This window comes from Pygocentrus nattereri, chromosome 7, assembly GCF_015220715.1.
Source record: "Pygocentrus nattereri isolate fPygNat1 chromosome 7, fPygNat1.pri, whole genome shotgun sequence".
Classification (NCBI taxonomy): domain Eukaryota; kingdom Metazoa; phylum Chordata; class Actinopteri; order Characiformes; family Serrasalmidae; genus Pygocentrus; species Pygocentrus nattereri.
The window spans coordinates 4,888,925-4,915,402 of NC_051217.1; the positions used below are offsets into that span (position 1 = coordinate 4,888,925).

A 26,478-nucleotide genomic window follows, 5' to 3' on the forward strand; every position below is an offset into this window, starting at 1 on the left:
CTTGTACACTGTAGTAGACTGTACCATTCGCTTTAGCTCGGGGGGGGTCTTAATTTAATACATTGTTTCAATCCTGAAAACGTCTACAAAAGCAAAACACTAATTATTAAAATCATTATTATCATTTTAAACATTCACAAATGTTTGACTTCAATCGATGACATGAAAGAAGTACCACTTTATTTTTTTACATACCGAAGCCTCTCGCCACCCTGCCCCCCCCTCACAGCGCTTCTCCGTAACTGTCAGTCAACGCGGAGCGTCTTGTGAGCAGCACCGGCAGGATCATCAGAATCGGACGGAGAAGAGATGCGCAGCGCTACCGAGCTCGCACTACCACAAATTATAGCGTGAGAAATTACAAGAGCTGTAACCTCGACTGTTTATTGATTTCCAAAAGGTGAGAAAGGTATATTTTATGTCTGTTTTCATGGTTTTGTGTGTGTGTGTGTGTGTGTAGCCGCGCTCATAAGGGGAAGGATGCGCAGGCAGCGGGCTCGGTGCGGTGTATGATGAAATACCCCACATGTATGGCACACGTTTGGGCGGGGATCGAATATTAGCTTAATTCATTAACATAGCTGATGATTAACTAATTTAGCAGTCCGTTTTTCTATAACTGAGCATTAAATGTAGGTTATTTAATCATTTGTATACATTTGCTCTTAAATCCCTACAATTACACGGACAATGTGGGCAAGAATTGAAATGGTGAGATTCATGCTTGTATTTGCCCGGGAGGATTTCTCCATTTAGCCTCAGCCACATGCTGCAGTTTATTCTGAAGAGCTTTATAACTGCTTTTTTTTAGGGTCATGAAGGTTTCGTTAAAATGAAGGAACTACGTTTTAGTGGAGGCTAATCTGGAGGAGATGAGAGCTCTATTAATGGCCTATAAGCCCTGATGGAGGGCAGCGATAGGCTGCCGCATCACAACCAGCCTGTGGGGCCGTTTCTCCGCTGTGGAATAGCCCACTTCTCACTCCGGGTGATAGATACTGGACACACAGAGATGCTCTAGTGTGTCTCGTGTTCTTTTTAAAAGAGGGTTGTGGTGAACGCTTCGGTGCGGCGCTCTTCTCCGAGTGGCCGCTGCGCGATGCTGAGGAGTGTTTGGGTTCTTATGCAAATGACCTCGTGCACCGTGAGCTCCGGTATCACAGCGCAGGAAGACGATCGTTTCAGAGCAAACGACCCCACAGCGGAATCAGGTTTAAAGTAGTCATTGCATAAACAGGAAAGACAGTAGGTTCTGCTTGGGCTGCGCGTGAGGTGGAGACTTCAAACACGAATATTCTGTAGAGACGTCACGCAACCACTGTCACCACTGTCACTATTTTCTAGGCCAAAACAAATGATAGAGAGACATTTGAGACAATTTCACCAAATAAATGACACGACATTTTAGCCACCACTCTGAAAAAAAAGATGGTTCTTCAGGGGTTCCTTAATAAAGGGATGGTTCTGTTTGGATCCATGGGTTCCATGGAAAAGCGTCTCGTGCTTAAATGGTACTTTAAATGGCGAAATAACAAAATGGCTTCTAACAATAGGAGAACCCTTTTGGGTGCTGTATGAAATCATTTTTTTACAGAAGATGCCATTGAAAACACTTCCTCGGTCAATCTGAAGAACCACTGCGCCTTACAAAGGCTCCTTAAAGCGTGAAACGGCTCTGAGAGAACATTTCCCTTTACTGAAGAACCGTCTTTTTAAAGAGTGTAGAAACAGCGCCGTGCCAGATGGACGCCGAGCGCTCGCGTACGGAGGACCACGTGGTCTAATGCCCCGCTCTTTCTTTCTGCATCCCAGCCGCCCGTTCTGTGAAAATGAAGAGCTGATTATCGGAGCACGCCGCCCTTTTCTCTCCATCCCTAACGCACGAACTCAGCACCCGAGCCGCGTCTGTTGCTCTGACTCTGCCCTGAGGAGCCGAGGTGACCGAGCCGCCCCCCTCCCCCCCATCAGCCAAGAAACAGAGACATTTTCACCGCTTATCAAATGCCCAAAAACAGCAAAGCCGTCAAGAGAGCAGAGCTTGACGACGACGATGTCACTGAGTCTGTCAAAGACCTGCTTTCCAACGAGGACGCGGGCGACGACTCGTTCCAGAGGAGCACGCTGGCCGTGAGCGCGGCCGCGGGAGAGAAGGCGCGCGAGGCGGAGGAGGGCGCGTGCGGCGCTGAGGAGGAGAGACCCGCGTGGAGCAGCAAGTTGCAGTACATCCTCGCGCAGGTCGGCTTCTCCGTCGGACTCGGAAACGTGTGGAGATTCCCCTACCTGTGTCAGAAAAACGGAGGGGGTGAGTCCTTCTTTCCTTTCTTTGTTTCTTTTCCCAAAAACGCAAAAAAATTCTCATCCCATTACAGTTAACGCCGCGTCAGATGCCGAGCAGGTGCTCCTTCACTAAGCGTGGAAACCGTTGCTTAGCCTGTGAGGGGTGTGACGATTCGTAGTTTCTCATGTTTGATACGGTTTTCGATTAAGATTCCGTTTGATTTTCGATATTTTGTTTGTTTTGGCTCATGTGAATTTGGGATTCACCGACATGGGATCTGTGGACCAATGGCAATAGCCAGTAATTTTTAATGTAAATATCTGGCAATACTAAATGAACATTTACAAACTAGGACTAAAGCGACCTGGATTAGATCTCCAGAGTAACATGTCATTGCTATAGGGTTGCAAATGTAATGAAGTCAGTAAAACTTTTAGTACAAAAGCCCAGCAACATCTAACCATTCGGCTTTTTCAGAGCCAATATGTACATCATCAAATATTGATTCCAAATATGAGGTGAATTTTAATCTGTCTGATCAATTTTTTTTAAGCAAGACGATTAAAGAAGAAACCCCTGGAAACGACCTAGGTGCAAATCGCAATTACAGTGATTACAGCTACGCTGTTTCAAATGTTTATTATTTCAACCTTTAAGCACTTTTTCATACGATATTAAACTGTCGCACCCTTGCTGTTTAGCCCAGGTTGGCAAGCCTATAGACTATAGATGTGATGTAGTACTGCTTGTCACGTATTGTCCATTTATAAAAATGCCCTGTAATGAAAATCTTGATAAATATTATTGGGCGTGTCTGAGGTAGTTTGAAGTTTAAGTGTGTAAGCTATTCATGCTGTGAAGAAAGGGTCATGTGACTGAAGGAGCGATCCTCGAAAGGCCACACATCTTCATTTGTTCTCTTTCTTGCTTTGTGATGAACCCATAAAGATTTTCTAGGTTTATTTACCGAAAACAGCGCTCATTAAGTTTACATGACCATTTTCCGTTCTCTCTTTATGCCTTAGGATTAAACAGGGTTTTTGGGTTGCTGCATATTTAAAACATATATGGAAATGACCTCTGTTCTGATTGGCTCTGCTGTATTGTGCCTCATTCAAAAAGGATTCCAGGCTAAAACCTCCTTACAGTGTCTGTGTGAACGGGCAAGGTTAAACTGCTGCAAGCTAAACAGACAGACACATGACAATGTGTTGGTTTTGTGACATCGCAAAAACAGTTTTAAACGAGTGGTTTTTGCAGCTTAGTTTCTACGTATGGGCTGTAAGGTCCGGAGAGTGGAGTTTTTAAACTATTAATGTTTTTAACTGATTTGCTAACGAGACTCTTACAGATGTTTCCTCCTGCGCCCTGGGTGGAGGTGTGACTCAGAGATGGGCTGATGCCCTTAGTGAGAAATAACCTCTGCATGATGGAGATTCTGAGTCTGGAAAATCAATCTTCAAGATAATTTATGTCACTCCAGCTGTGCCACTCTGGAAAGTGCTAAAGAAACCTAGTTAAAAACACCCTTTTTTATTATAATAGAAGATTACAACTGAGAGGACGCCTTTTTGACTGTCTACTGTATAAACCTTTCTTGTAAGTGCAGGCCTTTACACTAGGTGAGGTACCATATGAGACTGCAGCTTCTGTCTATCTTTACACCTTCTTTCTTTATGAGTTGCAATAGATAACAATGGAAAACTGCCAATGTCTATTTGCCTACTTCAATAGGACACACACTACAAGAGGGCAAAGAATGAAGGATGATATGCTGGCTGTTGATTTATGAGATACACACCAGGGGAGATCAGTCAGAATGAATTAGAAATAAAAGCACAAAGTATTGGCCTTAGCGTTAGTGGCATCATAGAGCAGCACCCCAGGGACCCAGCAGTAATGAATGAATGACATTCTACTGCATCACTTTGCAAGAAAACCAGACAGTTAGTTTCTGTTTGCTGTGAAAAGTGAGAGACAGTTCCTCGTTTACAAGAAGTGTTACTATCACTGCTTTGTGTGTAATGTGATCGCACCTCTTGCATATATCTTGCATGTGTTTTGCATTGCTTTTGTCATGTCTGAAGGATAATCATAGGTTATATTTCCACCCTGAGATTATACAAAGCCCTTCAGTCTCCAGGGAAAGCTGATTATACTGTAGTACCCTAGTCTTTCTGATAGAGGCGTGCAGTAGTTTCTGTCTACTTTGACAAGAGTTGGAGAGCATTCTGTATCTATTGTTTACATTGAGAATGGATTTATAGTAGCTCAAGATGGCCTGCTGGTAGCACTAAGTATTTATATATTAATAACACACATTTGTGTTTGTATATGTGTGTGAGTGTAGTTTAGCTATTTCCACATTTAGGGCCTCACAGGTGTGTCTGAGTGTGTCACAAACCAAGTTTTCGCCACAACAGTGGTCATTTTCCAGATCATTATAAGTGAGTGGCTGCCCTGCTGTGCTGGTCTGTAATTAGATTAAAAGTGCCCAGACTGTACGTGTGGCAGTGATTCAGCCTCTGCTTGTCTTCATGTCTGCTCACTGTCTCTGTTCTAAGTATCCTCTTCTCACTGTCCGAGTCACACCAGACAGCTGTACCTTCTAACACACACCCCAGCTCTGCACCATAACCTTCTGCATTAATGATCTCATCCTCTGGAGTAATAACACACAAAGGCCTTTTTTTTCTTTTTACAAAATTATTATAGTCTTTTAATTTAACCGTGTGGTTGTAGACTCAAAGAGAAAGTCATAAGGCCAAATGTCACTTCATCCTCCTGGGTATATTCATTAAAATAATGAAATGTGTTATTCTTTATCTTTATTTACACTCTGGTGCCCAAAGGGACAAACAGGGCAAAAGAATGATGCCATAAAATATTTGTCAAGAGATGATTTTTCAGAAATGAATATTTGTGAATGTGAAGTACCTTCCCATTATGCAACACTTCTATCTCAAAGACAGAAGTAAAGAAAAGCATCCCTAGGAAGGGTCCTAGCATTCCTAGAACTGTACATGCAAGCAAACAACAATTTAGCAATACAGTGTATAATGATATCTGATTTATATCAGTGTTAGCAGAACACTGGTTTAAAAATGATCTGCATTGGACAGGAGATTAAATTGAATTAATCTTTCATACCAATATTTGATGATATATTTATTGTACAGTGGAAGAGCAGAATATTTAGGTGACACTGGGAAACTGTATCCGTAGACTTTATTTTTTTACCCAACAAAAATAGGTTTTAGATTTCTTTGTAATGTTAATCTAGATTTTTATATTTTAAAAATGTTCATGTATCAGTATCGCCGGACGTGTGCATGAAAAATGTAGGATTGCAACTCTGAAAAAGAAGCAAAAAAATAGCCTTAAGTTAATCTAAGTGGATGCAAACACATTTTTATTCCATACTATTTTGGATCATTTCTATTGACCAGTTCATCAATAAAATGTGTAGCTTTTGTTTTCAGATGTTAAAAAAATAAATATATTAAAACAATTTGGATTCATCTTAAACAGTAGCAGTAATACCTAAAGATAGCACCGAGCTGATCCTCGTTGTCAGGCCAATATCAGCAAAAAAAGCTGGATCAGATGTAGAACAAAAATAAGAATAAATCTTGCCTTATCCAATGTAAAGTCTTAGCAGATAAAGTCTTATATTCTGTATGAGTTGTGTTTTTAGCTGTGTATGTCTTTCTGTATGATAGCAGAGTATTGGAGCAAATTAAGTATTAAGCAATCAAGCAAATTGGCCTTCATCAATGAAGTGCTTTGCTTAAAAATAGTTCATTTTACCAACTTTACAAGTTTAGTCATTTTTGCAGTAAAAGATATATAGTATTATAGTGGTCGATACTTAAGTTTTCAGCATTAGAATTGGTATCAAAAATAGAAAAAGTGATATTATGCGATTACTAGTAACAGCTTCTTACTGCAGAAAATATGCAGTGAATACAAATTGTTTAAATGTATTAAATTGAGACTGAAAAAGCTGTTGGAATCTCAATCCTCCAAGTCTACAAACATGAATGACTATACCACAACAGGACTTCTCTGTTTAGCTAAGCTGTACAGAATCACAGTACCACATTGTGGCTGTGGCAAGACATCAGAGCAGGTGGTGGTTTGGCACAAGAGCAGGAGGTTATTAGCCTGAGAGCACTGTCAGAATGAAACAACAGCTATGCTGAAACTAACACAGCACACGCTGGTCCTGATGAAACAGGACGCTAAAGTACTCTGAGTCAGAGGAAGGGGGTGTGCTAGTAAATATTACACAGTGAGCTATGACTTCTGAAACCTGAGCCATTGAGAGAAAGAGAGAGGAGAGAGAAAAAAAAACAGTCTGCCTCATGACCCTAGCACATGTTGCCAGCCCCTGAGACACAAGTTCAGCCTCAATCCTTGTTTCAATGCACTGCCATTGTATGGTCACTGCGTCTCCTTGAGGGTATTACAAAGGAATGTTCTTTTCTCTGCCATTGGTGGTTGATAAGTCCTAAGTCATCTGTAGATGTTTAATGTAAGCTTTTTTCTATTCTGTTGTAATATAATGCTGCCACTTAATAGACTCCTTAATGCATTTTTAATTATTCACTTAAACGTTTAAGATGCATCTTGTCTGCATTTGTAGGTGCATATCTGGTGCCTTACCTTGTCCTGTTAGTGTTGATTGGCATCCCACTGTTCTTCCTGGAGCTGTCGGTAGGCCAGCGGATTCGTCGTGGCAGCATCGGCGTCTGGAACTACATCAGCCCTCGACTGGGGGGCATCGGCTTTGCCAGCTGTGTGGTGAGTTTCATATAGTGCTCCCATATGAGCATCCATACACACATTTGTTATTTCAGGTGCATGATAAAGATACTTAAAGGCAGACGTAGCCATTGCCCAAGAAAGAAAGGACTAATTGAGCTGTTCATTAGTGGCCGTAGATGGCTTTATTTTGTGCTACAGTGCTCCTGACGTGGGCAACGTATTGTACGCTGTTTTTCATGGGTTCTCTACTGTTGTAGGTGTGCTTCTTTGTGGCCCTCTACTACAATGTTATCATTGGCTGGAGTCTCTTCTACTTCTCCCAGTCCTTCCAGCAGCCTCTACCCTGGCATGAGTGCCCTCTGGTCAAAAACAAGACCAGCACATGTGAGGCCTTAATTTTAATATTTTTATTTTTAAAATATTTAGTGACAATAGTAACTATGAAAATTTACATAGCCTAAGTTTACTAAATAACCTTTCTACTTATCATGGGGACATACCTAAATATATAAAAATGCCTTTTTCTAAACCAAGCTTCATACTGCTCACACTAGAACTCAATGTTCTTGTTATTTAGATGTGGTGCCTGAGTGTGAGAAGAGTTCCGCCACCACCTACTACTGGTACCGTGAGGCTCTGGACATCTCTGACTCTATCTCAGAGAGTGGAGGGCTGAACTGGAAGATGACTCTGTGCCTGCTGGCCGCATGGGCCATGGTGTGTCTAGCCATGATCAAAGGCATCCAGTCCTCAGGGAAGGTAAGCAGGGCAGCAACAGTGTGGAACTGGGAAAATCTGGATCTTTTTTGGAATTTATTACATTTAGACTGGAAGAGTAAAAGGATGTAGGCTTTCTCTCCAAGACTACAAAAAATAAATGAATATACAGCACAAAGACTTCACTTAGTTACGCTACTATATATAGACTAGCTAGGCTATGTAAACTAAGACAAGGTTTCCTCTTTTCAACAGGGCATAAAGCAGAATCTAAATATGCCATTTTTGCAAACAAACCACATCCCACACAGAAACACGCACTGTATATAAAGAACGTTTTTTGCTTTATGAGGTATCTAAGACTAAAACTCAATATAAATAATAAATTCTCTTTCCTGAAAAACTGAAAAGAAGGCTCCAGAACACAAAACTTTCAATTCTAATATTCCAAAACTAGAATTTGACCATCGTACACAAGGTTTGGGCACTGTAGACGTTAGATGTACACATTCTCTACAGAGAACACACCTCTGCACATTGTAATGCACAGTAACTGATTTTCTGCTGAATTTATCATATTGGAAAAAATGATTTAAAAAAAATATATAGTGCATACGTTAAGGCACATTTTATATGTTCTATGTTTTATATTTGATCTGATATAGTGCAATAAATCTGAAAAAAATGCCATCCTTGAAGAGGATGTTGTAACTGATTTTCATTTAGAAAACAGTAAAACATGCAATTTGTATGTAAACTTTTGTATAAAACTTTATATTTAATTTTGGGGTTTGCATGCCAACAAGCTTAATAAAGTCAGCAGTCTTCCACTAGGAAGGTCATAGCAACACTAGCATGAAAAGCACAGTGATAAGAATTAAGACACTTCCCTTTGCCTCCAGCAGATGCCTTCAGTGGCACTAAAAACCTTCAGTCCGTCACATGATTCACGTTAGGGTGGTGTAACTTAGCACAATCAGAATGCAACATAGCACCCCAGCAGCTTAGCCCTGGGGCCCTTGTACGTCAGTGTGTTCCTGACTTCTCTCCTTTCCCTCTTTTAGGTTTTCTCTGGTCTTGTGACAGGCACTAGCCAGTGTAGTGATATTCAAAGTAAAGGCTATTATATTAGAAAAAGGGTTTTCAATGTGAAATTTTTTCCAGATAATCTCATGAGTCCGTTTTAATTTCAGTCTTGTCTGTTTACATTTTTCCTTGTAAGGAAGGTTAGTATGTCACCAGGATCTCCTCTCAGTAGAATTGGGTTCTTTCTTTTGATTTATGGAGGCAAATCCCTGTTTTACAGGCCTGGCAGTTGTATGGATTAATTTGCCTGCACCATGAAGTTCCAGTCAAGGCTTTGTATCATTTAGTAGACCTCCAACAGCAGCCAGCATTCACTCTGTCCTGTGCTCTCTCTTTCATCATTGGATATAACAATGCTAGATGGAGGCTCTTCTTCAATGAAGGGATGTGCTGAAATGCACCAGATTATTCATCAGTATGTAAAGTAGAGTTCTCTGATCAAGCGTGCTTTATTAATGTCCTCTCAGTCTAATAGTGTGCTGGTGGGCTGATTACAGTGAGTGTGGGCCCTTTGCCTCTGTATGGGCCTCTGTCTGCCAGCATAGCAGGGGAAGATCTGGGACTGGACCGTGTTAGAAACTGAAGGGGGTCAGGGAGGTCTTTGAAGCTTAACAACAAAAGAATATTAATGTCCCATTCACAGTTTCCACAAAAGCGTATTTCACAAAAAAAAAAGAAATCCCACATGGACGTGCTCTTTTTTCTGACATTTTTTACAAGTGTGTATGTGTGAGCGTAAGTGTGTGTGCATGTGTGCACATGTTAAAAAGAGAACAAAAAGCCTTGCCCGTTGCCATGGTTTTTCGCGCACTATTCTCACTGGCAAAGTGAAAAATCTGTTGGCGAGGCAAGCTGACGCTTTTTAAGGAGTGCCCAAGTACAGTATGTCTGGAGCGGGAAACTGAGCATTTAAAGGCTCTTTTAAAGGCAGATGATTCAAGTGGATTGCTATAACACTATCCCACAGAAATGTATGACTACTGTATTGTAATTTAAATGCTTTATAGCACTTATCTGGGTTTGTTTGACTGTATAAAGAAAAAAACTACCTCATCTCCTTCACCCCTTTGAAAGGATGTAGATTATCTTTTATCACGCTGTGGTAAATTAGCCAACATCCTACTTCTATTTTTAGTCATTGATCTTAGTATCTTTAGCATCTCTTTTATTTTAAGGATTAAAATAAGCCGGTAACATTGAGCTAATGGTAAGGTAAAAATGCATCTTTAAGCCAGGTTTATTATTGTTTACTGGTGAAGCTCAAAGTAAATAGGATTGTGTGTAAAAAATGTAAAATCAATGTTATATGATTGACTAATAAGATTATTAATAAGGTTGAAAATTACATTAGTATTTGCAGCACAGAATTTAAGGGGAAAATGGAAGATGGTAAAATAATGGTTCAGGAAAAAAATCTAATTTACATTTTTCCACTTATCCCAGTTGATCAGCCTCAAGACATGTTTGGTGTCAAAATTTAGCTTCTTTGGCTTAGCAGTGGTGTTATGAGGCTCATGATGCTAACAAACACTAGAAGACAAAAGTCACCCAATTTATTTCTGTAAATATACGTCTCTTGTCTTAAGTGACAGTTTGGCTACTCTGTGAAGTTTCATTGATTTTTATTGCTCTCACTATGTGATGATGTATATTAAACTACATTGACAAGTCTGTGTGACCTTAATGAAGAGCTGAATGTAATTAGAGAAGGTTGAAAGAAGTTTTGCAGGTGTATTTAAAACAGTGTTTTGGGTGGCTATTGAGTTCTAGTGTTTGTTTGGCAACATTAACCTCGTAGCTACAGCGCTAAACTACACCTGGTGTTAAGTGTGAAAATTGTGGTGATTTAATTTTTTGCTGAACTAACCCTTTAAGACCATTGCACTGCAGCCCACAGTCTGTTGAAGTTATACTTGGAATACAAGGCTGTCTGCTTTGTAAATGACTGTGAGAGCTGTTATGCATTGTTGTAACACACTCATAACCCCCAGCTCTGCAAAAAAAAAAAGAGAAAAAAATCACAACTGTCCTTGTTCTAAGCATCCTGTAGAAAATTATGATTTAAGTGCAAGATCAAGGAAAGCTCATAAATGGCAAACAACCACCAAGCAGCCAGTGAACAAGACAAAGGCTGCCTCCTACAGGCCAAAGTTAATAATACAGTATTAGAATCACAGTCTGTGAGGTGCAGAGGAATTATTACAAACAGTTCAAAAGCTTGTGTGCAAAAATAGCTTATTTTTAGAAGCTCTTTTTTCTCTCAGATGCATTCAGTGTGATGTTGGGTGCAGCTGAGCTAGCTGTTTTGCTGCGGCAATATATGTGACATGCTGGTTTTCGCTTGTCTTAAGGTCATGTACTTCAGCTCCCTTTTCCCCTATGTGGTGCTGATCTGTTTCCTGGTGAGGGCGCTCCTGCTTAAGGGGTCTGTAGACGGGATCGCCCACATGTTCACTCCCAAGGTGAGCGAGTGTGTGTGTGTGTGTGTGTGTGTGTGTGTGTGTGTGTGTGTGTGTGTGTGTGTGTGTGTGTGTGTGTGTGTGCGTGTGCACTTCTGAACCCCTTAAACTGCATGGTTCCATATATGAGCCCACACTTCAATTCCTCAAATCTCATAACCATATACCTTACATATTAGGTTCATAGTACTTACTGAATGCTCAGTTTTAAACTGAAACAATTTAATGTAAAAGTTTGGTTTGAGTTTGTAAAAGATTTGTTGTTGTATTTCCTACTGAACAGTAAAGTATAACCTAAATTATTAGTTGTCTTGATTTCAAATGCATTTGACCTTTTTACAGAGACAATTACTTTAAGAACAGACCTGAGAAAAAGTAAGACATAATAATAAATTAAATAAAACCACAGTTAATACACATACAACTACCAGATTACATATAATCTTTAATCTTTAAAGGATCTATTTGCGTTCATAAACATACATGTGGATGGATGCCTAGTGAGATAACACAGTGGCTCAAATTCAACATTAATAATTTTAATATTCAGTTGTTTTCTTTAATATAGTTTGCCCTTATCTAACATGTTAGGTGTACTAGAAAATGATGGTCCACTAGAGACATGGAACATTTCCGTCATTATAACGGTAAGCTGCCTCAGGTTTTTTCTTTTTTTGATGTACAGTTCACTGTATATCAGTTCATTTTTTTATCTTCCTTGTGTTTCATGTATTAGATCTAATTAAAGTTGTTCTGAGGCAACATTTGACTCTAGTTTCGCACTGGTCACAATTGTCACCAAGAATAAAGCATTTTCCGAAAAGGCATATAGTTTGTGTCATGGGGCTGTCCAAGGAGTAAAATTCATGATTTACATAGCTGAGGAAAATGAAAGATTAAATAGGTTAACAACTGAATAATTAACGTAGAGTTCAAGATGTTAAGTCCTATCTAAAAACCTAATATTGCTACAAAGAGCCAACAACAGTTTAGTGCAATTCATTTGACATGCTCAACACACACAGTGCATCTCATTTACATCATCACTGTCAAATTGTTCATCAACAATCCTCCATGTGCTCCTCTACGTATTCAAACAGAATTTGCAGAAAACAGTAATAGTAACTATAGAAACGAGATTGTCCTGTCCATTCTCCCAGCAAGCGTCTGTGCCTGTAGCGTAGAAGGTTCCAGAAACAAATTAATTCCTCCTTCAGCAGACAGCCTGCATCTCAGCAGCCTGTGTACCTCCACCAGCTACTTTACATAACACACACACACACACACACACACACAATGCTGTCACATGTCTGCTGTGTGATGTGCTCTGTGTCTCAGACCACCATCTCATCTCACATCAAAAATTTTCAGCATTTGTGTCTCAATGAGCGTGCTTGTCTTTGTGTCTATCTGTCTCTTTATGTCAATGCACAAGTATATCAAAGTGTCTTTTGTGCTAAATTTGCTCTTTTCTGCTGGCTTTAGTAAAGGACACTTTTACAGTGAAATAATACTACTGCATAATTTTTATTCACATAATAATATTTGGTTTTGTTTTTTTTATGAAAGTGAAGTATTTCAGCATTCTATAAAAACAGATAAAACTATTAGTACTCTCCACCACCATTTCTTTAATTTGTCATCTGTACATCTAATTATAGCAAAAACTAAACTGTTCTACACAGTCAGGAATGTGCTAAATGAGATAAAAGTATTTTTCTACTGTCTTCTATACCATAAGGGCCTTCCTTAATGTCTTACCTGGTTGAGTTCAGAATGTTCACTTGGTCAGATGGTGATTGGGGTGTGTCTTCTTTCAGCTGGAGATCATGCTAGAGGCTAAAGTATGGCGAGAGGCTGCTACTCAAGTCTTCTTCGCTCTGGGTCTGGGCTTCGGTGGAGTGATTGCCTTCTCCAGCTACAACAAACGAGACAACAACTGCCATTTTGATGCTGTGCTGGTCTCCTTCATAAACTTCTTCACTTCTGTGCTGGCCACCCTGGTAGTGTTTGCCGTGCTGGGCTTTAAAGCGAACATCATGAACGCCAAATGTGTCGAGCTGTGAGTCCAGCCTTGTTACAAAAGCAAATACAGTTAAAGGTTATTAGGAAAGTCCATGAGCACCTACTGTACTTTACTCTGGCATGAAGACACTGAGCGCATGCAGTTGCTGATGTACATTTCCTATTTAATTAAGGGATATAAATGATCATGCTTTTCATAACCTTAGAATGATCAGCACTAGTTAAATGTTTTTAATCAGATTGTTGCCTACAAACAACCATTCTGTTTTATTAAATCTTAGGAACGCAAAGAAGATTGTTGGTTACCTGGGTAATGAGATAAGTCATGACTTGATTCCACACCACATCAACTTCAGTCATGTGAGCAATGAGGACTACCAGCAGATCACTGAAATCATCCGTGGTGTGATGGAGAGCGATTACTCTCGCCTGGGCCTGGACAACTGTGATATAAAAGAGGAGCTGAATAAGGTAGGGAGCAATTCAGCAGTTATTTACTTGGTCCTAGTAGGAACAAGAAATACTGTACAGAGCCTTCTGTAGACTGAAAAAGCAGGCTTGCTCTTGTTTAGTGCTCTGAATGTGTTATATTGCACGTTATCATTCCAGGAATTACATTACCTTGTTTATGTAATGCAAACAGACACTGCAGACTCTCATTTGCCATTAACTAAAGAATTCCTTAATTGTTTTTTTAAGTTTTTCTTTTTAAATGACAACTTTTATGCACAGAATAAAAAACATGCATATATGTTTGAAATACATTTTTTGCTATTCCATTGGTATGGATTATTTAACAAATTATAAAAATGCATTTAAAAAAGGTCTAAAGTATTTTTAAAACAGACAAAATGTTTTTTTAAGCATTACCTAAATGAAAATGTACCTACTTTTAAATTTAAATTTGATACTATGATATTTAACAGACACATAGCTTTAAAGTGTTTCGTTGTTTTGTGATATAAAATGTATTTAATCATGTCCATCCTTCTGTGTCATTTATGTAGAGAATATGTAGTAAAGGTTTCTCATAGATAAAAAAACCCACATTTTTTCATAGAGAATGCTCTTAAAAAGTCTTATCTGCAGTAGATGGGACGCTGTAAACTAAAGCTTGTCCCACGTGAGGAAGAGGAAGTGTGAGTGGAGAGTGAGAGATTTGAGTCGTGCGTTTCTAGATGATGAAATAAACAGAAATGCATGCAGTAAGAGTCTGCTGCGGTGATGCCATACATTCCTTTGGGCATACAAAGGACCAAGAACAGCCAGTAGTCACTCTAAACACATTTATTCATAGCACAAGCTGACTTCGTCCTTTGTATATGTCAGTTTTTGTAAATAAACCTCCACACCTTATTGAGGTGAATCAGAGTGAATAATTGTTGACAAGGCAAAGCAATAATTGTGGCACTAACAGACGTGACAAAGGAATTACACAGTTATAGACTAAAATTACCTGCTTTTACTGAAAATCCAAACTTGAATTTCATTGCTTTTGCTCACAGGGCTCAGAGTAGTACCTCACCTCCAAATACACAATCTGTCCCAACACCTCAGCCTTTTAAATGGCCAGTATCTGTCAGCATGTCCAGGCTTCCGTTCCTCACTCCTGTAATTTAAGAATAAGTCAGCCAGTTTGCATTGTCCATGTAATTACTGAATGGCATGCTTTAGGATGCAATACACCATGGAATTTAAGATTTAAGGTGTTAGTTGGAATTATAGTACAATAGCTGCCCTGGGGTGAGACCTGAGCCAACTCAGAAAGCACTGTGAGCATGGTCTTTACTATAAATGTGGTGTAGTGTAGTAAATGTAGTGTTAATATAAGCATTTGCAAAAAGTGACTGTGTTTTTACATTTAATTCTAAGTTACATGATGAAGCTAAATACCCACTCTGCTGCTTTCTCTCGCTTCCTCAGGCAGTGCAGGGCACAGGGCTGGCCTTCATTGCCTTCACTGAGGCAATGACCCACTTCCCAGCCTCCCCTTTCTGGTCAGTCATGTTCTTCCTCATGCTGGTGAATCTGGGCCTGGGCAGCATGTTCGGCACTATTGAGGGCATCATCACACCCATCGTAGACACTTTCAAAGTGCGCAAAGAGTTTCTCACAGGTCAGACCAAAGGCAATGCTAACCACAACATTTAGACATGATAAGTTTATACATTTACAACTTTTTTTTTTTACCATCTTTTATTCATTTATATCATGAATCATGATCTTTAATGTATGTGTCCTTCTTATCTACTAAGCACTGCTGTTAACTTTTTACAGTTGGCTGCTGTCTGCTGGCTTTCAGTATTGGCCTGATCTTTGTTCAGCGATCGGGCAACTACTTTGTGGCCATGTTTGATGATTACTCCGCTACACTGCCCCTCCTCATCGTAGTCTTTCTGGAAAATGTGGCTGTGGCCTGGGTTTATGGCACTGACAAGTATGTCACATCTGTTTCTAAGCTGTATTTGAAAGGCTTGAAATTAGGGATGCACAATAATAAATATATCAGTATCTGCAGTTACTTATGGTGGCCTGCTGAGTCATATCACAATATTTACGAAGCAAACAAAGCTGAGAGCAGAACAGCATTAAGGGAGAACACAAGTACAAATACAAAAGTGAGAATACAAGTACAAAAGACAGAATGCAAATACGGTACCGGACATGAAGCTTTTGAAGATACTGCATTTGTAGAAAAGATTAAAAAAAAAAACACAAATCACAGCACTGAAACATTAAGCCAGGAATCATCAGCATTACCTGAAACAAAAACATTTTAAAAATGCTGCATTTTAAGGTGGCTCATGCCAGAAATGCTTACGGCCACCAGAGGCTGACTGCTTCTGCATCTAGAAAGTGTACATGTTTAAAGATAAATAATAATAAAACATTTGTTGGTAAATTTGTCTCATGCTCCAATGCTGTGGGTTCTCTTTTTTTTTACAGTTTTTTTTTAAATGCTTTATTTCTGGTAATGTATTTGCATTCTCTTGTATTGATGTACTCAATTTGGTATTTGAATTCTCTCTGTGTTTGTGTTCTCCATTAATGCTGTTGTATTCCCAGCTTTTGTTTGTAAATGTTGTTTTGATATGACTTAGTGGGCCATCATGGATATTCTAAACAGTCTGCATTAGGCAGATGTTTAGATTTCACCAATATTTTAAGCTAATATTTGATGACGTATTTGTTTGTAGCCCTACAGAACTTACGTATGTTTCCCTGTAATGTTCATCCAGGTGGATTTAGACCCAATATATACATTTTATAAACATCAGCAGATATGTACATGAAAAATCTTGAATATTGGTATCAGACCAGGATTGCGATATTGGTGCATGCCTTCTTGGAATAGTTTTTAGTGTTTTTGTTTTAGTTTTTACCCAAGGAATTGTTATTTTTGAGAGGATCAGCAATGCCATCTAGTGATAGTAATGCTTAATGTCTGGTGTCATCCTGCCATGTGCTGTGCTCCCTAGCTGAACATTAAACAGAGCAAAGTAGTTAATTACTGTGTAATTTCAAGAAACACTAATATTAATGATAACAAGAAGTCACAGAAATCCTCCTTTTACAAGACGTTTCACAGGGTTCATTCAGCTGAATGGATGACTAAGCACTGCTGTATGAACCTTAGTAGTCTAATGATAACTAGACTGATGGTGATGACTAGAACTAATAAAAACACTGCTTCTTTATATTAAGTTGAATGTAAAACCTCTTCACTTGGTGAAAGTAAATAATTGTAAAAATACATAATTATGTGTGTATATATTGTTGGTAAAGTTCAATAGTTCAGTTGTAACAGCATTTCTGGATTGGAAAAGTCAAGAACTACTATGCCATATACTCTGCCTTACTATTACTATTACTTACTACAGTTGAGGAGGAGTTTAACTGAAATGATAATCTTGCAAGTACCATTTCTGACACTCCAGCTAAGTTTCTATATATTTCTGCAGAACCAAAACTAATCTGGTCATCAAGCAGCTATATGACTTTAGTTTTCTCTCTTGTGTATTCTTAAAAAAAACCCACTTATCTGATTTTCTTCAGGTTCTTCGAGGATTTGAAGGAAATGTTGGGCTTCACTCCCTTCCGCTACTATTACTACATGTGGAAGTATGTGACCCCTCTGCTGCTCTTAGCTCTGCTGAGTGCCAGTCTCATTCAGCTGGGCATGGCTCCTCCCAGCTACAGTGCCTGGATTCAGGAGCTGGTGAGTCCTACAGAGCTTGTTTTGCCTTCTTTCATGTTTCAGATTAGGAGAATTACACCAAATCGCCATCTGTTGTACCAGTATAGTAGCTTATGGCCTGCCTTAAAGGTTTCCTTCAACGCAAAACACACTATTAGCTTATATGTAATCCAGTAATAGCAGAGAATGTACTTAATAGCAGTTCAGGTACTGACTGATGTAATCAGCTGTTGTTGGCTATGTCACCGTACAACAGACCTTAACAGGTATGGATGGTGGATGGCTTCACCTCAAGATTAAGGTTGCTGGTGTTTGCCAGAATAATCCATTTGTTGTGCCTGTGTGTCTCAGGCTCAGGAGCAATCCCTCAGCTACCCACCATGGGGCCTGGCTGTCTGCATTACGCTGGTGGTCACCGCCATCCTTCCTGTGCCAATAGTATTTGTGCTACGCTACTTCAATATCATTGACGAGAATTCCGGCGGCATGTCCACCATCTCCTACAAGAAGGGGCGGATGATTAAGGAGAGTGTGCGCAGAACCAGCAGAACCAGAGAGGAGGATGAAGGAGATGACACCAGTCTGATCCAAGGGAAGACCCCCAGCGAAGCACCTTCACCCATGCCTCCCAACAGCAGTTATCGCAAACAGAGTGGTTCTAAGCAAGCAGACTCTGCCAGCAACGGTCACTATAGCATTGGTTATCTGATGGCCGACACACCGGACATGCCCGAGTCAGATTTGTGAGGACAAACCGGGCTTCATTTCTCTCTGAGGTCAAGCTCAGTGCTTCTATGTGAACTCTTACCATTCCACCACTATTCATCATGCTTCACCATCCATGACATTGGCAACAATGTCAGTCAAGTACGTCTTTCGCATACCACACATCTTTGTCATCTCTAACTGTTTTCGCCACTCCAACCCTTCTCCTTACTGACCAAACACATGATCACCCTAAAACTTCTCATTCACATTGCAATTTCATAAAATGTCAATTTAATAGAATCCAAGTTTTCCTTTATTTAAAATGAAATAGTTTGATGAATTATGTAAGCATTTTAAATATTTTAAAACCTCCTAACTTATTCATTGAAAATAAGCTGCAGCATGTCACATCACAACCATGAAGAGATTTGACCATCCACAACACTTTTTCTCTGCAGTTTAGCCACCCATTCAATTTAAAGTGATAAAATGACAGTCTGCAGCAGAATCACTGCAACAGGAGACGTGGAAAAAAATACAAACTGCTATGCTGTTTTTGGCTGAAAGAAATTAAGTATCATTACAACCTTCCACAGAATCCAAACATCCAAAGGACGTTGCCAAGTTCTGTTTGTTTTTAGCCTGCACTGCTTTTCACTATTGAAAGAATCAGCTTGTCAGAACAAACCTCTTGCATTTGTTAGGGCTAAAAATATGTTAGAAAAAAGTGAATCATGAATTATGACTGGTGTGGTACATAAAACCATACAAAGCAGCATAAAAAATTAAAAGAAAAATGCAGAAAAAGGGCCTGTTATCGTTTAACTGCACACGTACATTACCATCTTTCAGACTAACCACTATCCTTCAACCTTCACTATGCTGTTAATAGCCTTGAAAACAGTATTTCATCTTGTATTATGTCTGTAGATAATATAGATGCACTCCACACCCTCAAACATCACCCGTGCGCATGCAAACACTCCTTTCCTTCCCTGTATGTCTGAGTGGATGTGTAGCCTATGGGTTTGCTGTATCGTAGAACGGCTGTAAATACCAATCATGTCGCAGGTAAAGGCAGTTACTGTCCATCAATGAGATTAGAAGCAGCTTAGCCGCTTTGGAAGAGTTTAGAATGTACCGTATGTGCAAAATGTGAAAATACAACATGCAATATAGCACTTCTTTGGTAAAATTACTATGACATTGTGCACCACCATATGGATGGCATTTACAACCCCTGAAGATTGTTCTGAAAAATGTGTGCCTAATTTCTTATTTGTTTATAGAATACAAGGAGGATGTTGTAAATTTAAGGTATTCTGTAAATATATATTATAAATATATTTATCTGATGATAGTTTGGATATCAAGACATGTTTTTGCTAAGCAGTGCTAAAAATCCCAAATGCTAGTTCTTTTTTGTTAGTTTACCTACGTACTGTCATTGTATGGAATTTCAATTCTGCCTGATTACTGTAAATATTTGATTTTTCATGAAAAAGCTTTGAAACATCTCTTTTCTTCATTGAGATTAAAAATTAGAAGAAGAAAAAAAAAAAAACACAACAACAACAAACATTCACCCAAAGCAAGTCACTGTGTCATCTGTTTAATTGTTGTATTGGTACATGGCTGTTCATTAGACAGGATAGAAGTCTAAATTAGAGTAATAATCAGTGTAGTGCTGTGGTTCTGAACATTTCAGAAGATCACAATTACTATGCACATCAGCCACACGTACAGCTCTGCCCCAACCCACAACAAAGAAAGCAAATTAGATGACCGGGCAGCTGGGAAGTAAATATAGGTTATTAACACAGGTTTTAAAATATGTTTTTCATCCAATTGTACTCACTCAATCAATGAGGTATTTTCAAAGAAGGCAAACAGTAAAACTGAAAGTAGCTAAAACTGAAATTGACATGAAATTGTAAAAACGTTAAAACTCAGTAAAACCACATTTCTCTCATCTACATTTCTCCTGGCGTATCTGTAGTATCTTTCCCTGATTCAATTAGACGTCTCAAGCCCATAACGGAGTATTTTAACAAGCCAACAATGCACAGTGCAATAAAACACCATCATATCGCTATGTAGGTATTATTAAAGTAGCTGATATGATGTGGAGAGTTCTTTTCCTACTCTTTTTTTCCATTTCTCCCCTATCCAATGCTTTTGAAGAAAAGCCTATAGTAGGTTGGGCTTATATGGCCTTGGCGAAGCCCACGCGGTTGTTCTCACGGTCAAACTCTGTGTAGTACTGCCCAATGAACACATCACCCAGAATCCACAGCGGCCCAGCTGGAGGGGGGATATCCAGAGCCATGAAACCACTCAGGCAGATTTCTTTACCAGCCTGGCTCTCCTGATCACACAAACACACAAAAGAGACAGGGAAGTTGTCTTTACAAAGTTTTGTGCCTTGCTTGCCACTTTGGTAAATATTTACACCATGGCTTACGGGCAACAACATGTGCCCTACTGGCGCAAATGTTCCAATAACTCAGAATGTGTACAGCATTTACAAAAAGTGTGCTTTAGATATAAAAGTAAAATCATGTTTCAACATTTATGGCATGGCTTGCCACATCATTAATCTGCCCACATAATTAACCTTAATGAGATTAATACAGAAGAAACAGTAGAGCCTCGTTTGCTTTGCGACTAACCTTGAGAATGTACTGTTCTCCAGTAAGGGTGTACGACTTTCCACCCAAGGTGAAGGAGACAGTAGGAAGGGAAGGGACCTTCTTACAGTCAACCATATACTACAGAGAAACACAGATGAATCTTTAGCAATAGCAAATCAATGAACGAATTAATGAATGAATGAAAGAAAAAAGTAGTTTTTCTAATGTAGTTTTTTGCCTTTACATTTTAAATAAACATTCCTGTTTAATTAATTTAAAAATCTAAAAGATCAGTAAAGTAAAATGATCATATTAGTATACAACTAGTTCACCATTTCAGCACTGTTTTCATTAAAAATAAGGTTATGGTGTTGTACCTCTCCCTGGATTAAGGGGATGGCTCCAATGGCCTTCTGCAGGGCCTTGATCTCAGCTGCAGGCCCAGTGATCAGAGACGTTCCAGTGTCCACAATGGCCTCACAGCCTCCTTTACAAAGGGTCAGCTGGCTGCCAATGTTCATGCTGGAAAAAACAGCATCATTAAATAAATTCAAACCGTGACCTATTCAAGGGCAACCCTGAAACTGAAGTTCCTCAAATTATCTAATAAAAATGTAGGACTGACAAAAACGATAAGCACAATGCTACATTTAAGATACATGAGAGTGGTAATTAAGTTTGGATCTATACAACATCATGATGTGCAAATGTCAGCCAAAGGATTGATGTCATTTAAAGGGTTTATTTGCAGCTCTTCGTGTTGAAAGGCCCCCATTTACTACTGGCCAAAGTATGATAAAAAGCATTATCAGTCACCTGCCAAGCACTTTAGCCTTCCCTCACTCCATGTCTTAGGGAAAACAACCACTTCAATTTACTGGCCTCTCTTAAGAGGAAGATTGAGTTTCTGAGAAAAAGTACTTGTCACTGTCTTGTGCAACAGTTGAGTAAGGGATGTGAAACTGACCCTTTTCTTTCACATGACAGTTTTTGATTTGCTTAATCTCTATGAATCAGCATGAATGCAGCAATTGCTTCCTCTGAGCAAAGCATAACAGAAACGTGACTTTGTTAGGAAATGACAAGTCATCAGAGACAAACTCTCACCCATCCATGTGGACCTGCCAGTAGGCCTGTCTGCTGATATTGATATAGTGGAAATCTCCAGTGTAGTACTTTGGGTCAGTGCCACCTAGGAGTAGCTCACCACCAGGCTGGGTATCTGGGTTCCTGACATAGAAAAAAGGAAAAGAAAATTAATAAATAAAAAATAAATAAATAAAAAAAAAAAAAAAACAGGCAAACAGTATTAATAACAACAAGAAACTGCTGGGACAAGCTTTATCACCAAATCAGCATATTCACTCTGAATTCAGCAGTTTTGAATATAGCCATGCTGACTTTGCTTCTTATTCAACCGTTTCACTCACTTGTCTATTTGATCATTAACCAAGTAAAATACTTGTGTGCTTCAATAGGACAATACAGTGGCTGTACATGCAGCAAACACTAACCTGTTCAGATAGAAAGAAAACACATTTTTCTCTACTTTCTTCTGGCTCATCATCATGTCAAAAACAGGAGTAACCCCATCCACAGAAATACGAGGGTAGGCCATACCCAGAATGCCATCAAACTTAGCTGCAATGAAGGCAACTCCAGGCTGTTTGATGGCCTCTCCAAATATCTGATTCTGGACAGCAATATCACCAATCTAAAATACATAGTGCATTTCAGTGTCAGTCAGTTGACTTCAAAAGAAAATTTCTCCAAAAACTTATCAAACCCAAAAAATCCTTCCTATACTTACTGTGCAGGTGTCCTGGCTTAGATATCCAGACAGACTCCCGCTGCCATACTGAATGGCAAAGGCAGTGCCATTCTTCACATAAGTGCTCGATTTGGCCCCATTGTACTTGTGATGAAGCACTGAAAAATCAACATATTAAGTTACACAGAGATCATCAACAACCTCCTTCTGCATGAGTAGGATTCACAATACAATTGAACACAAAAACAAAATGGTAATAAGTGTTGGGCAATATGTCGCTTACACCACTAGACTGTCACATTGACACACCATGTGTTTCAATTTCAAAGCCTATTGCCAAGAGGCTTGTTTAGTAACCTCTATTTCATAAGTCTATTTTGTGTGCTTTACTCATGGTATTCAAATTGACATTTAAGTGCAATGTATACAATGCGCTTAGAGCTTCATATTGTTTAGAAAGAACAGTTAAAAATGAAAATAAAAAATAAAATAAATAGTAACCATCCTTTCTGTCAATTTCTCTCTTTTTTGTCTGGTTAATATTTACAATACTGTGCAAGATTCATTTTAAAATAATATTAAGAGAAACTGATCAGAATAAAACAATCAAAAGCTATTTCTGGTTTCTAAGACACTCGTATCAATCGAGCACACTGGAAGCATGTGGTCAATAATTCTATTAATGCAAACTTAAATATCATCTGATATGGTGATATTTAGAAAATATGGTGATACAGAATTTTCAAATTAATATTGCTCAGCACTAACAATAACCAAAAGACATTCTATATGAAGACTAAATTATGACTTACAACAAGCAATGTCAGTAAGAGAGCAGTGGACAGAGGGCACCCACAGGTTAGAGGATCCAGTGTCAAACACCACAGTAAACGTCTGGACTGGAGTGCCAAGACCTATTTCTCCATAGTACTGAGCCTTTTAATAGAAAACAAAAACATCTTCAAATTCTTAAACAATATGAGTAATGTCTAAATAGGATTATATACTAAACTCAACACAAAAGCCCACTGAAAACACACAGATTCGTACAATCAAAATTATTTCAAACCAAAAGGAAAGTATTTTTTTCAACAAACATTGTTTACAAAGTTATTACTTGGCAATAAAACCACCAGGCCACTGCCAAATCCGACTGGGTCAACTCTCATGACACAGCATGGTCAGCCCTTTTTCAGGGAGGCATGACAAACAAGTCTCATGATAAGCAGCGTTAAGCACAGTCTAACACTGTCATTTTATTACTGCTGCTTATGATGAATCATACACTTCTTCTTTTAAAACATGACAGAGCAAGTTGTGTGTTCATCTCTGCCAATTTCAGCCACACAGGACATTTTAAAAGGTTCATTCTTAATCATGAGATTAAGAACAATATTCATGTGACCTATTTTGCAGGACTGCTGTCTTCTAAATGACTTCCTTCCTTCCTATACACACTGTGGTCTCAGAGAGATAGACAGAAAAAAGCAGTGAAAAAAATTCCTCAGAACTACACAACACACTCTGGCTGTAGCAGAGTAGTGGTCTCAGCAAGCCACAATTTCAGCTGCAGCTTAAATGTTCAGTGCTATAAAATACATGATACTGAATTTCTGTCACTGATTAAACAACCATGACATTTTTAGCACTGGAGAACACATCATAATATACCAATTTTCACTACATAATCAGTGTCCTTGCACATACTCCAATTAACAAGTAATATTATATGGCATGATGAGCATTTATAAGACAACCAACTCATTAAGGGCTGACTTTCTAGACATATCAAGCTTAGTCTTTAACATTGTCATTGGTGAATCATCACTGAAAACTAATTTTAGTACAGATTTATGCTTTATCTGGGCCTGGGAAACTGATCCTAAAAGTTTCTTGCTAGATTTTTGCTTAGCCACACTGATGCATGATCCATGTAACTGATTTGTGACTTATTCACAAACTATATTTGCTGAATCCATCAGGCCAAGCAAGGATCTTCAGTAAATGATTAGGGGCACTTCCTTCAGCCACTCAACAGGATTAGTGAACCAGGGCAAAAGAGCACAATCAGACTAGTGCTGAATAGTCAAGACTGATCCATTTAATCGGCAGAGGGAGACGCACTCACATCCAGGTAGTTCTTAAGAGTTTCGGGGGTGGGTCCGTTGCTGGAAGGGAAACCCAGGTTGTACTTTGTGGACCGAGAGCCTGCCAAGAGTTCCTCCAGAGCTCGCCCCGAGTCTGACATGGAACGCCTTATGGAGCGAAACTTCTTTAGTGGAATCCTGCGAAATGACATTCAAAAATTACACAAAAACGTTAATACAGAGGTTGCCTTTATATCAGTAGCTCCCACTACACTATCTCTCAGCCCCAACACCACCTGCGGTAAGCAAGGAATGTTCCCAGTGATCTGTTCCATTCTGCACCAATGACAGGCAACAACAAAACCGTCGCGTACTAAAGCAGAACGAAGCATTCAAACAGGCCAAAGGTGAGGTTAAACAAAATGAAGGATACAGGCTAATTCAGCATGTCGACTCATCTAATCAAGCCAGAGAATCTCTGACGAAACCCAGCCGTCATATAAGCATGAACCTGACACACTGGAAACTTCCGTCTGTGCAAGAAAAGCTGTTTGCTTTCTGACGGAGCCGGACTTTGACACGGCAGCTCACCACGGAAACAAACATGCGGGGTGTTAAGACGTTGGTGTGTGAGCTTTCTTAAGAAGTGGCCTTTCTGTGGGCTAAATGAATGGAATTAACGTCATGTAGAACAGAGGCCACCGAGTCAGCTTTTGACCACTTGAGGAGAAAAAAAAACAAAACATGGTCGAATGTAATTCGATAGCTCGATAAAGCCCTCTCAAGTATTAATGCCTCAAACTGAAGAGTTAGATTTCAGTGGTCCGTTCTGCAGTGGGAATAATACACATAGTTAGCTGGCTGTGTTTTCAAGGTAGTGTTTTTGTGCCGGCAACCAAGTCTGCTTTACAAAGCCAGCCTGTGTTTTCTTAAGCTGGACGGACTTACAGGGCAGCAGGACAGACCAACGATACTTCTGCTGAGTCACAGTAACCCAACTTAGCTGCATTAAACTATAACACACCATCCCAACCACAGCGGGCAGGCTGGATTCGTTATCGCAGTCTTAGCAGGCTAGCTCGCGAAGTCAGCCCCCAAAATGCACTCAGGAGACCCTCTCAAGCTTGCTAGGCTAGTTAGCTAACGCAGAGTCTGAAGGACTGTGGCGTAAACAAGCAACGAGGCGTTTGTCGACTTTACCGAACAACTGCGTCGGACGTCCACGCAGCAAAAGCCACCAGCAGCAGACAGGCGAGCTTCATTTTGTTGGTTTCAGCAGGACAATAGGCGCCTCCGTGTCGTAGCCCGCCTGCACAACGGCGTTTTGTCCCGACGCCCCGCTTTGGGATTCTGTTAAACGGCTCTCATCAGCTGACTGCGGGCCGACGTACGGTCACCATCACAGTCACGTGAACGCTCTCACGCGCTCCGTGTTCGGTTACGTCACAGTGTTCGAGTTACCCCCTTTTTCGAAATCGATTTAAATTCCGTCCATTTTTATTAACGCGCACTTTTAATGTTACACGACATTTTTATGAAGCGGTTTATTCTTGTGACACAGTTTCTCCCACGGATCTTTTGTGTAAATCTTCACCGAACCTTTTTGAATTTAGAGTGATAAAACATTGTTTCCAATGGTGATGAGGGCTCCTTGCTTATTCTTCATATAAAACATTAGTACCTTAAACAAGAAAATGTCTTTATAAAGAACAAGAAATTCAAATTCAATAACTACTGATTTTAAAA

General features: G+C 39.5%; 2 protein-coding genes across 2 annotated transcripts; one reads left to right on the forward strand and one right to left on the reverse strand.

The window, feature by feature from the left end:
- Positions 1-252: 252 nt before the first annotated feature.
- slc6a15 (solute carrier family 6 member 15) lies at positions 253-20,165 on the forward strand. The gene is made up of 12 exons (XM_017690639.2): positions 253-400; positions 1,813-2,302; positions 6,927-7,084; positions 7,306-7,432; positions 7,626-7,807; positions 11,203-11,313; positions 13,131-13,372; positions 13,617-13,806; positions 15,259-15,451; positions 15,613-15,772; positions 17,392-17,554; positions 17,885-20,165. Exons 2-12 carry the CDS (start codon positions 2,002-2,004, stop codon positions 18,278-18,280), a joined length of 2,223 nt encoding a protein of 740 aa, XP_017546128.1. The 5' UTR covers positions 253-400; positions 1,813-2,001; the 3' UTR covers positions 18,281-20,165.
- Positions 19,838-26,124, reverse strand: ctsd (cathepsin D). The gene is made up of 9 exons (XM_017690658.2): positions 25,933-26,124; positions 24,774-24,930; positions 23,458-23,581; positions 22,685-22,803; positions 22,389-22,588; positions 21,982-22,104; positions 21,252-21,396; positions 20,914-21,012; positions 19,838-20,609 (listed from the first exon to the last, which is right to left on the reverse strand). The coding sequence occupies exons 1-9, from the start codon at positions 25,992-25,994 to the stop codon at positions 20,448-20,450; spliced, it is 1,191 nt and encodes a 396-aa protein (XP_017546147.1). The 5' UTR covers positions 25,995-26,124; the 3' UTR covers positions 19,838-20,447.
- Positions 26,125-26,478: the final 354 nt, after the last annotated feature.